Below are 10891 nucleotides of genomic sequence, written 5' to 3'. Positions count from 1 at the left end.
TGAACACAAGTGTAGGTGTCAGCCTTTGGATAACACCTTCATTTATTTTGTCAGTCAGACCTCTTCTCTTCTGGAGAGCAGTAAGGATGTTGCTGTTCTGTATAAAGAAAAGTCATTCTCCCATTCTCCTGACTACCGCCCTGACAGTATGCTGCTGCCACTCCGTACAGAGCTAACGCTGGTTTGATCTTCCATGCTGACAGCTCCGAGTCAGCCAGGTGCTTTTTTCTTGCTGTGTTTCTGCTGCAATGCACAGGCCCACAGAATGGTGCATATGTATACATGTTTACACTGATTTTACCTGTTCACTCTTGTCCACATCTATAGTATAATCCAGTCTTACAGGCTGGAAGGGAACATCTATGTCCATTTTAACTTTTTAACAGAATTGTTCTGTCTTTAAATAGTTTAAGGAATTGTTTGTGAACATGCAGTCTTTTCTCTTTACCACTCAGAGTGAGCTGAGCCCCAAGAGTTGGGCTATGCATATAGAGAGATTAAAAATAAGTCTCATTAAAGTTAAATAATGTATTTTCATGCCAAATGTTTTCCTTCTTATAGTCCCATGAAAGGTCCAAAATGATGATGTAGTCTGCTATTGAACTGATGTCTGTTTTAGCTTAAGTGCCTTAATAACAGAGAAATTAGTCCAACTTTTGCAGCGCTTCGGTTGCAGATGTCTGAGATGTAGCTTAGCAGCCTGCGATTGCTGTAGCCGTCTTCCTTTGTTTTCTGTGCAGCATTGTTCTCATTTTCTTACCAACATTTGATGTTGTCACTACCTTCTTTTTCTCAGTTGAAGATTTTTAGGAGTGGTCTTGCCTGTTTTCAGGCTGACAGTGTATATATATTAAGATTTCCTTTGATTACTTCCTTGTAAATGGTCCTGCTTTTAGCCCTTTACCTATTTTAATGAAATGTAGAAGGTTGCTTTGAACAGTCTGTTGTCTAAGATGTCCAGAATAATATACTTGAGTTCTCAGGAGCATTGCTTTAATGATGGATATTTGATAGGTGCCTGAGATGTTTGTATTAGCGATCTTACCGTATTGTCTTGTGCAAGGGCATGAAGACAGCATCTGAAGAACTGGTGGGTCTCAAGTTGTGACAGGTTTAAGTTGTCTGATTTGCAGCTCATACAAAAGAATGGTAATGGCTGTTGCATAGTACAATTTTGTATAGTTACTTTTTTTTTTTGTTGTGTGTCTCCGTCATTCTAGATATGCTGCTTAATGTTCCAGATTCTGTGCCGGTCTCTTCTGTGCTTTTCAGAACTTAGCTGTGAGACAGCTTGCTTTCAGTTTGTCCACAGATCTCAGTTACTGCTTACTTAAAACCAACCAAACAAAAACTAGTATATGAATAATTATTCAGCTTTTTCTTCCACTTATATTAACTATTGTTCTTCTAGCATTAAGGAACCTACCTTGTAGTTTGCTGTGAGAGTGAGAAATTGAGAAATTTATGTTCATACTCAAAAAGGGGTGGTTTTTGTGGTTTTGATGAAAGTACTGAAGCAGGAGTTGAGATTAAGCAAAGTACTGTGAAATATTAGCAATTATGATCTAATCACTTCAAGTAGAGGGTAGAGCTGATGCTATTTGCTAGACAAAGTGCGTGTTGGAGACAGAAGAAATTTTTCAATTCCAGTACGTAGGCCATCAACCTACTAATATGAGGTCTTGGGGTTTTTTTTCTTCTTAATAAAAGAGTGAACTTTTCTGAAGCACCACAATTACCAAATTTTTCCACATTTGGGTATAAGGGAGGGGAGATGAGTATCTCCAAAGGGTGAAGCTGGTTTAAGCTGGTAACCCAGCCGAAAGAGAAAGGGAGAAGCTCCTTGAAGGGATGCATGTTCAGTACTGGGTGCTGCTGACCTCCAGACTTGCTGGCAGTTTAAGTCAACATGCTCCCTGGGAGGGAGATGACTTAGGTAAAGATGTTATGAAAATAAATGCATAATGGAAGGTGTATGTGCATATGGGAAATTTTCTATATGGTAACATCACTATTGTACACCAGCTGCTATGAAGAGTACTTGGCCTTAGTATTATGTGCTAGTAGGATGGCCAAGACCTGGGAGAAGTTCCTGCTTGTCCATAGGAAGCTGACGAAATGGAAAGTGCAAAACCACAGCAAAACAAAGCTGTTGGCATGGGGATGTATAAACAGACTCAGGGCCATACAAGGGAATGCTCTAGAGAAAGAAATGGAGTGAGTAACGTAGCTGAGGGACCGGCTTGGGTCAGAGACGCAGGGCTGCTGCTAATTCCTGGGTTATACCACAGAACTCTGATTTCCTGGGCTAACAGTGCATCAAGAGTGGTTGAAAAACTGAAGATGTGTGAAGGGTTTGCTGTTTTTTGTTCGGATCAGCTTACTCATGCCTCGTGTTACTATGTAAAGGCCAAGGGCAAGTTTGAGTCCTGTTGCACGGTTAGCATCTGAGGAAGGATGGTAGAGGGGTATGTCCATATACACTTTCCAGTTCAGATTCCTTCTTTGGTTCGTGCTAAAGAATCTGTGTAGAGCAGGAACTGTCCTTTTAGGTATTGCTGGCACTTAGCGAATAATAACAAATATCCACCTCGTTTTGGTAGGAGAAACTGCTGCCAGTCCTTTCAATCCAGGAGAGCTCTGGCAGGGCAAGGGGAGTCTGGCTGCTGGATCCAAAGGATTCAAACCCTGCTGCAGGTGAAGGAGGGAGCACAGCTGCTTAAACCCAGAGGATGCTGTGCTTCAAATACTTTTAAAGGTCTCCATTGCAGAAAATGTTTTGCCAGCAGAGAAGAAAAAGACTTCTTAAATTGTGACCCACATTTTCAGAAGTGGTAAAAGCCAATATAACCACCTTCCTGAATAATTTGCTTATAGTTGGAGTCTGTTTGTCAGCATAGTTTGTGACCGTCCTTTGCGCCCTACTGGGTTCAGGTGTTTGAGGAGAGCTCTGGCCACTCCCTCTCGAATCCCGTCCTTCTGTAATGGGGGAATCCCCGGAGCGTGCTGCCTTTCTCCGCATCGCTCCTCCGAGCGCCTGGGAGAGCGGGGCGCCCCTGCGAGAGGCGGCTTCAGGTCGCCGTTAGCGGCAGTCAGAGGCCCCCTTGCTTTGTTGTGTGGCGGAGTGCCACCAAGCTGGTGACGCTCCCCAGGCGCCTGCTTCTGTCCCTAATACGGCCGGGCCTTGTGTCATCATCGCAGTCAGCCTTTTAACCCCCCGCCCCCGGGGCTGGAGAGCCCCAGGGCAGCAGCAGCCGTTCAGGCCGGAGTTTTCCGCGAGCCGGCGGGCGGGGGCCGGGCTGGGCGCCGGGTCCCGCTGACCTCGCGGAGGGGTCCGCGGGGGCGGGCAGGCGGCCGGGGCACCAAAATAGGAGCTGCCGCTCCGGCCCCGCCGCCTCCCGCGGGCAGCGGCTCTTCCAAAGATGGTCGCGGGGCCGCCGCGGGCCTGGGAGCGCCTCTGGCCGCGGCCGCGCTCCGCCCGGGCGTGAGTACCGCGCCGGGGAGGCTGTGCGGGCGCGGGGCGGACCCGTAGCCAGAGGGCGGCGGGGCTTCGCGGAGCGGCTCTCCGGTCCGCCGGCGGGGCGCGGACAAAGCCGCGGGGAGCCCGGCGCGGCGGTGCCGGCCGGCGGCCCCGCTCGGCGCGTCCCGGCTGCCCGCTTTTGTGCGCGGGTCACGGCGATGGCAGTGGCTGGGCAGGAGGACTACGCGTACCTCTACAAGGACTCCTCTCACCCCGCCGATTTCCTGGAGGCGTTCCGGGCGTTTTACCTGGACGGACTGTTCACCGACATCACCCTGCAGTGCGCTTCGGGGGTCATCTTCCACTGCCACAGAGCCGCCTTAGCGGCTTGCAGCAATTATTTTAAAGCCATGTTCACAGCCGATATGAAAGAGAAATCTAAAAACCAGATCAGACTTCCCGGGCTCAGCCATGCCGTACTGGAAGCCCTCGTGAATTATGCATACACATCACAGATCCAGATAACAAAGAGAAATGTCCAAAGCCTACTCCAGGCTGCAGACCTCCTCCAGTTCGTGTCAGTAAAGAAAGCCTGCGAGCAGTTTCTGGTGAGGCACTTAGATACTGACAACTGCATAGGGATGCACTCCTTTGCCGAATATCATGATTGCTCGGAGCTAGAAAAAGAGTCCAGGAGGATATTGTTATGGCAGTTTGAAGAAGTGTGGAAGCAGGAAGAGTTTCTGGACGTTGGCAAGGAGAAGCTCTCTTACATCCTCTCCAGAGAGAATCTCAATGTTTGGAAGGAAGAGGTGGCCATTGAAGCTGTCATTAAGTGGGTTGCACACAATGTGGAAGAAAGAATTGAAGACGTCTATGAACTGCTGAGCTACATCAAAGTAGACTTAGATAACATGTATTTGAGGTCAGCTTTAAGCCTACAAAAAAAATGCCGACTTAATGACAATAAGATAAGGTCACTCATATACAATGCCCTGAACCTCAATCCCAAGGGTCTTTCCAGAAGACCCACAGCAGCCATGTATGTGATCGGAGGATATTATTGGCATCCCTTATCAGAAGTGCATGTTTGGGATCCTTTAACCAACGCATGGGTCCAGGGAACAGAGATGCCGGATCACACCAGAGAGAGCTATGGTGTCACTAGCTTGGGACCAGACATATATGTGACAGGAGGTTATAGAACAGAGAGCATCGAAGCCCTTGACACCGTGTGGATATATAACAGTGAGAGAGATGAATGGACAGAAGGCTGCCCCATGCTTGACGCAAGGTATTACCACTGCGCAGTTTCCTTGAGTGGCTGCATCTATGTGTTGGGTGGTTACCGAAAGGGAGCTCCGGTGCAAGAAGCTGAGTTCTATGATCCTTTAAAAAAGAAATGGCTTCCTATTGCAAACATGATCAAAGGTGGGTAAGCTTTTGTATGGCATCTGCCTCAACTGTCATTCATTTTGCATTTGCCACTTTTAAGTGCCATGGACACATTTAGGGTTTGATCCAAGTTCTAGTGAAGTCCATGGGAATCTCCTGTTAATGTTGGTGGGCTTTGATTCAGGTCTTTACTAGCCAAACGACTGTAAACGTCCAAATGCTATGCTGGGCTGTGCCACAGAACACTAGGGTCAAAAAGCAAGTGGCAGGCCCAGTTTAATTTTGCCTTCTTTCAGGAGTAAAATTTCTGTTCAAATTAGAAAGCAATCAGAAAACTACCTGGGATTAGAGTCCATTCGGTAGATGGTCAAAAAGCAAGCTCCAATAAAAGGATTGTATTATTTTAATCTAAGACCAGATTACTAAGATTTTCTGTGCAATCATTTATAAAGGTGTCATCTTCATTTAAAACTTCTTGCATGCAGTTGCCTCATATTTCAGTGTATCATCTGTGCAGGATCCGTAGTTTAATCTTTAGTGTGAGGATAATGAAAAGCCCTAATACCTGTTTCTAACAGCCAAAATAGTGATCTATTAAAAATGTGTGAATTTGAATCATAGCATAACTAAAGGGTATTATTTTGTTACAAAATTTATAAACAATTACACGTTTTATCATACATTTCTATAAATTAATGCAATTATTTACAATTAATTATAAAATTTTACTGTAAGTTGATGCAACATAGTATTTTTCTACATACAGGAGAGTTTTTGGAGGTGTATCTAACAGGAAAAACCACTTTTCGTGCTCTTACAACTTTCTTCGTTGTTCATATATTTTCCACAAACTTTGCTATTATTCTCTTTTTATTTCCTTTAAAAATAGAAATGCTACATTAATACTGTGAACAGTTACACATTCTGTGCAGTTGTTTTGTCGCGTTTTCTGTGTGCAACTTCTTAGATGCTTAAAAACCCCACACTAATTTCCTAATTTTGGTCCATTTTGTCTTGCCAGATCCCTTATTTTATTTTGTTTTGTTCTCCTAGAGACAGAGTTAACATGGCTCCATTCTGTTTGTGTCCTTGTTTATACAATAGCATAATTAATAATACCATGAGAAAGACTAAAAGTATCAGAAGAGATACCCTGAGACACTAAATGATCTCAACTCCCATTGTCTTTGTCCTTGCCATATGAGTGACTTTTAAAAATCTCTTTAACTTAGTGAAATATTGAAAGTAATTCCCTATTCTAAAACCAATGTGGTTGCATAAAAATTCTGTGAAGCATTGTGTGGCTGTATTATACGGAATATGTATCGGTTACTGCAGTTTTATTTAATTGCTCTTGATTTACGCTGATAAAATAAGGTGTCTTGACAAGTTTATTTAATTTCACATTCAGTTAAATACTTGCAAGCATAATTTCACCCTAAAATATTAATTAAGAAGTCATTTGAAATGGGATTACGGGTGGAACTGACCATGGTTATTGTGTGCAGTCTGAAGGTGTGTTGTGACTTTCACACTGTGTACAGGTGTTGGAAATGCCACCGCCTGTGTCCTGCATGAAGTCATCTACGTAACTGGAGGTCACTATGGGTACAGGGGAAGCTGCACCTATGATAAAATCCAGAGATACCATTCAGGTAGCAATGAGTGGAGTATAGTCACCACAAGTCCGCATCCAGGTAAACAATAATTTCTGTAACGACCGTAGAGCTTGATTTGATTACTTGTAGCTGGGAGTCTTTAAGCCCACTGAAGAGTTTCTGGCATGTTCCTAATAAAAGGAGCAATGCCTGTAGGGCAGCATGGGCCAGAGTGGGATCATCTCCCATTTTCAGACTCTGAGAGGGGAAGGAGAGACCCTCTTCAAGCATCTGTTCTATAGAAATCATTATATAAATATTGAACTAAGGAATGGCTGCATTCTATTAAACACTAGTAAACTAACTTTCTATACAATCTATCTATCTATTCATAGGCATTCGGCAAAAATAATTTATATGAATTTTAAAAGGGTTTTCTCTATGTTCTACATTTGGTAACAGTAAGTTTTTAAAGCAATTCTCACTAAGTACTGGTGCTCATGTCTGTATCTTCTGTAACGCCTTGAGCTTGCTTTTACCCAGTGTAGCAGAAAATCCTGAGGTGACTCCTAAGCTCAGTGAAGAAACTCAGCCGCCCTCAGTGATGCCCAGTGTTTCTCATGTAGCTGCAGTTTAAGTTAACATTATCATGCTGAGTTGAGCTGTATTTCTTTCTTCCTGAAGAATACGGATTGTGTTCAATTACGTTACAAAACAAGATCTATTTTGTGGGTGGACAGACCACGATCACGGACTGCTATGACCCAGAGCAAAATGAGTGGAAGCAGATGGCTCACATGATGGAGAGAAGGATGGAGTGTGGCGCGGTGGTTATGAACGGATGCATCTATGTAACAGGAGGATATTCCTATTCAAAAGGAACGTATCTGCAGAGTATTGAGAAATACAACCCTGAACTGAATAAATGGGAAGCAGTAGGCAATCTTCCCAGCGCTATGCGGTCACATGGCTGTGTCTGTGTGTATAACGTGTAAACATTTAATTTTCATATTGCTGCTACAGAAAACAGCAGATGCAGTATTCATAATAGTACTGATTACCTCATGAATGAGATGTGTAATACAATCTCTTAGCGCATATCATTAAAAACTAGGTATAATTTGTCTTTATTTTAAACAATTCAGAAATATAAATGTGGTGACAAGATTTCCATATATTTTTCAGTCCAATCATTCTTTGTCATGAAAGTTTTCAAATTACTCTCTTATAATACTTTGTGCAGCTATATAGAAACTACTGTGAAAAACAGATTTGTTTTCATTAATCACTGGATGGAACTATAATCTGGTGCTAAGGTGAGTAAAGCCAAACAAAATACTCTGCATTTCTATGCTGGGCTTAAGATGAAATGTTTGATAGTCCAAAGGTAGCTATAGAAATGGTTCATTGCAACAAGCTAAGCATGTGGTACATATAGAGCAGTATCACTTGGATAACTAGGTTATCACATCCAGAAATCATGGGCAGTTATAGGATGCCTCTAATTCTATCTTCAAATGCCAGAGGGGAAAAGAGCACAGGCTGGAAATGAAGGAAGAAATGTCACGCAGTAGCCCCAGAGCACAAGCCGAAAGTGTGCACTAGTTTTCCAGAAGGAGAACAGTGCTCTGCAGTACGAGGCAGTTTGAGAAAAGTGCTCACTTTGTCATTCTCACACTGGCAGGGCCCTTGAAAAATAAAAAAAGACTCTGCATGGCTTTGCAATGGGCTCTTTGGCTGATGCACAGGTATTGGTGATTTTATTTTTTTTCCCGGGGAGAAGCCTTACCATGGTAACTATTTTTTTAAAATCAAATTTAAGATGTGTGTCTTTGTGGAATGGAAGGAAGAAATGAGAGAGACTGGAAAGTTGCTAACATCCCCGCGAGATACAAACTTCTCTATTTTAACACCTTTCAGTCTTTAGAGTGCTAAACTGTGACTTGAGCAAAGGTGATAACTGAAGAAACTTGTCAAAATATGTTACGCATGGAGAAATTGAATGCTAAGTGGTCTGCTGGATTTATTTACTATTTCTCTCAAAATGTAATACGAGATCTTCAAATTCTGTCTGGAAAGCAACTTGAGATGGGCAGGAAGGTCACTGTTTTGTCACCTCTTCACTGGGAGACTCCCGCGGCAAGCTCCCAGCGCAGCATAGCAGTGCCAGTGCCAGCAGAATCCATAGGTACTATTTAAATAGCTGGTGTTTTGACCCTGCTATCCCCAGCCTTCTCACCAGTCCTTGTTTTGCATCCTGCCGTGTAGGTAGTAATACAAACCTGTTTGACTGAATCGTCACCGCAGTGACTTCTTAGGATTTCTTTTCACCTCATGGCTTGTATAGATGCTGTAATGTGCGGCTTTTTATTAGCCCGGTTCCCTGAGGGAGCAAGGTGCAACTGTATTGTCTTTCTGTGTGTGTGTCTGTCCGCTCCCCTCTAACGCTGGACTCACTTGTCTGGGGTCAGCCATGTTCTACAGGGAGGTATAGGCCTTAAAAATACACTTTTTTTTTTTCAGGTTTTATGAAAATTAGGAACAGGATAGAGGAGGGAGAGAGAGACTGTAAGGAAGCACATGAGTTGTATGGAAAGTACAAGATGGCAAAGCCTTCCCAGTGCCGAGGAGGGAGCATTCGTGCTCCCTCCTGCCTTTGCTGCCCCTCACCCGGTCCTGCTTCAGCTGCTGTGGGCCCGCGCGGTCCAATAGTGGTGATCCAAATAAAGAAATGCCTTGGGGAGCAGAGAGGCTCTTTTAGCCCAGATCAGTTTCCCAGTCCAGCTTATAAAATGGCAGCAGAAACAGCTGTTAGACATTGGCATGAGAGGGGGGGATGGCACAGGGCTGTCATAGGGTGTGGTGGGAACTTCCTACACCAGCACTCCCACCAAAAATGAAATTTTGGGTTTATTGGATTTATCGGATACAATGCAAGCAGCTTTCCAAGCAGGTAAGCCCTGAGTTTATAATATTTCTTTTCCTTGATCATAAGCATTTTCAATATTTTTTTGTTTTTTTTCACATGTTTGTACTGTTTCTTACTTGCATTTGACTGCTGGGTAGCAGGCGGCACTCAATTCTGAGCTGTGATGTGAAGTTCTGTGGTGTACATATAGTTCTTGTTTTGATGTCTTTGTGTGTCACCTTACTATGTCGGAAGCTCACGTGTGCATGGGTTCAGCGTTTTGCTTCATTAGCTGTCCCACTGAGAGCTATTTAAGGATCCCATGTAATTTGTTTGAAGACTCTGAACTGTAAAGAGGTGTGGGGAATTGAGCTCTGATGCTGTTTGAAATGTGTGAGCCGGACAGGTGAGCAAAAGAAATAAAGTGAATGTTTCTCCTGGAAATCTCCACAGCCGAGAATTGTTCAAAGGCAGGTGGAGATTTAAAGGACAGCATTGTGAGAGCACGAAGGTGATCTTTGTATTGAATGAAACTGCAGTGAACTCAACGTGTGTATGTAAATTTTCAGTGCAATAGAACAGCTGGCCCTGAGGTTCATTCCAGCCCGTATCCTGTCACCAACAGTCGTAAGTTGGTGAAAGGATGTAAGAACAAGGCAAGGACTAACCTGTCTGCCGCTTCTAAACTAGGTGCTTAACGTTGGTGAAAGGCAGCGCTGTTCCGGGGTTGGAGTTCAGGCACTGGAAGCCAGAGTCCACTTTCTCCCTCTGGGCACCCTGCAAGCGAGCAATACACTGCTTCTCCCCCTCAGCCTAACTGCGAAGTGAAAAAAAGCCTTCAGTTCTGACACACTAGTAGAGTATGTGCTGATCTGGCATAAACGAGTCATTGAGACTTCTGCCTAGGGCTTCAGACAAGTCCTAATTTTTTTAGAGATTTTTGAATGCGTTAGAATAAATGGATTGTAAAAGTTCAGACTCGCTGTTGAAGTAACTGGTGCTGTTTTTTACAATAACCTACAATGCCCTTTTAGATTAGCTCATGTCCATAGCACATCCCGAGAAAGCGTGTAGCAGTCGGGTCTTGAGCACAGGTGGTGGTATGAGTTCAGTGAGAGGAACAGGGATTCTGGCTCTTGTTCGGTAACTTGTGCATCCTATGGGAGGTGGAAAGCTCAGAGCAGGGGATCTTTAGCCATCTGTGCGATATGTTTTTAATACTACTTGAATGAACACTAAATTATTGTGCTGTCGGACCTGTATCATGGTGAACGCTGTTTTCCTGTTTCACTTGTAATCTAGAAAATGAACTAATACAGAAGTCGAACCAATTGTTAAGTCAGTACTATTTATTAACATTTTTACTCGTGTGATCCCCAAGATTTGTAGCGCTATAGATGTCTACAACACATCTATGGTATTTCAGTGAGTGTTTGTAACATTTAATAAAAGTAAATATAGCATCAGTGTACAAATACAAGTATTTAAGTTACCTTTTCTGTTAACTGTGCAAAAGCACGTGAACAAAAC

At 43.6% G+C, this 10891-nt stretch overlaps 1 protein-coding gene across 1 annotated transcript; it reads left to right on the top strand.

Annotated features, from left to right (window-relative positions):
- Positions 1 to 3678: 3678 nt before the first annotated feature.
- KLHL23 (kelch like family member 23) lies at positions 3679 to 10823 on the top strand. The gene is made up of 3 exons (XM_076342644.1): positions 3679 to 4891; positions 6400 to 6552; positions 7138 to 10823. The coding sequence occupies exons 1-3, from the start codon at positions 3679 to 3681 to the stop codon at positions 7446 to 7448; spliced, it is 1677 nt and encodes a 558-aa protein (XP_076198759.1). The 3' UTR covers positions 7449 to 10823.
- Positions 10824 to 10891: the final 68 nt, after the last annotated feature.

Source organism: Aptenodytes patagonicus, chromosome 6 (genome assembly GCF_965638725.1).
Source record: "Aptenodytes patagonicus chromosome 6, bAptPat1.pri.cur, whole genome shotgun sequence".
Taxonomy (NCBI): Eukaryota; Metazoa; Chordata; class Aves; order Sphenisciformes; family Spheniscidae; genus Aptenodytes; species Aptenodytes patagonicus.
The sequence above is the reverse complement of the archived record's forward strand: the minus strand, read 5'-3'. Positions and strand labels throughout refer to the sequence as shown.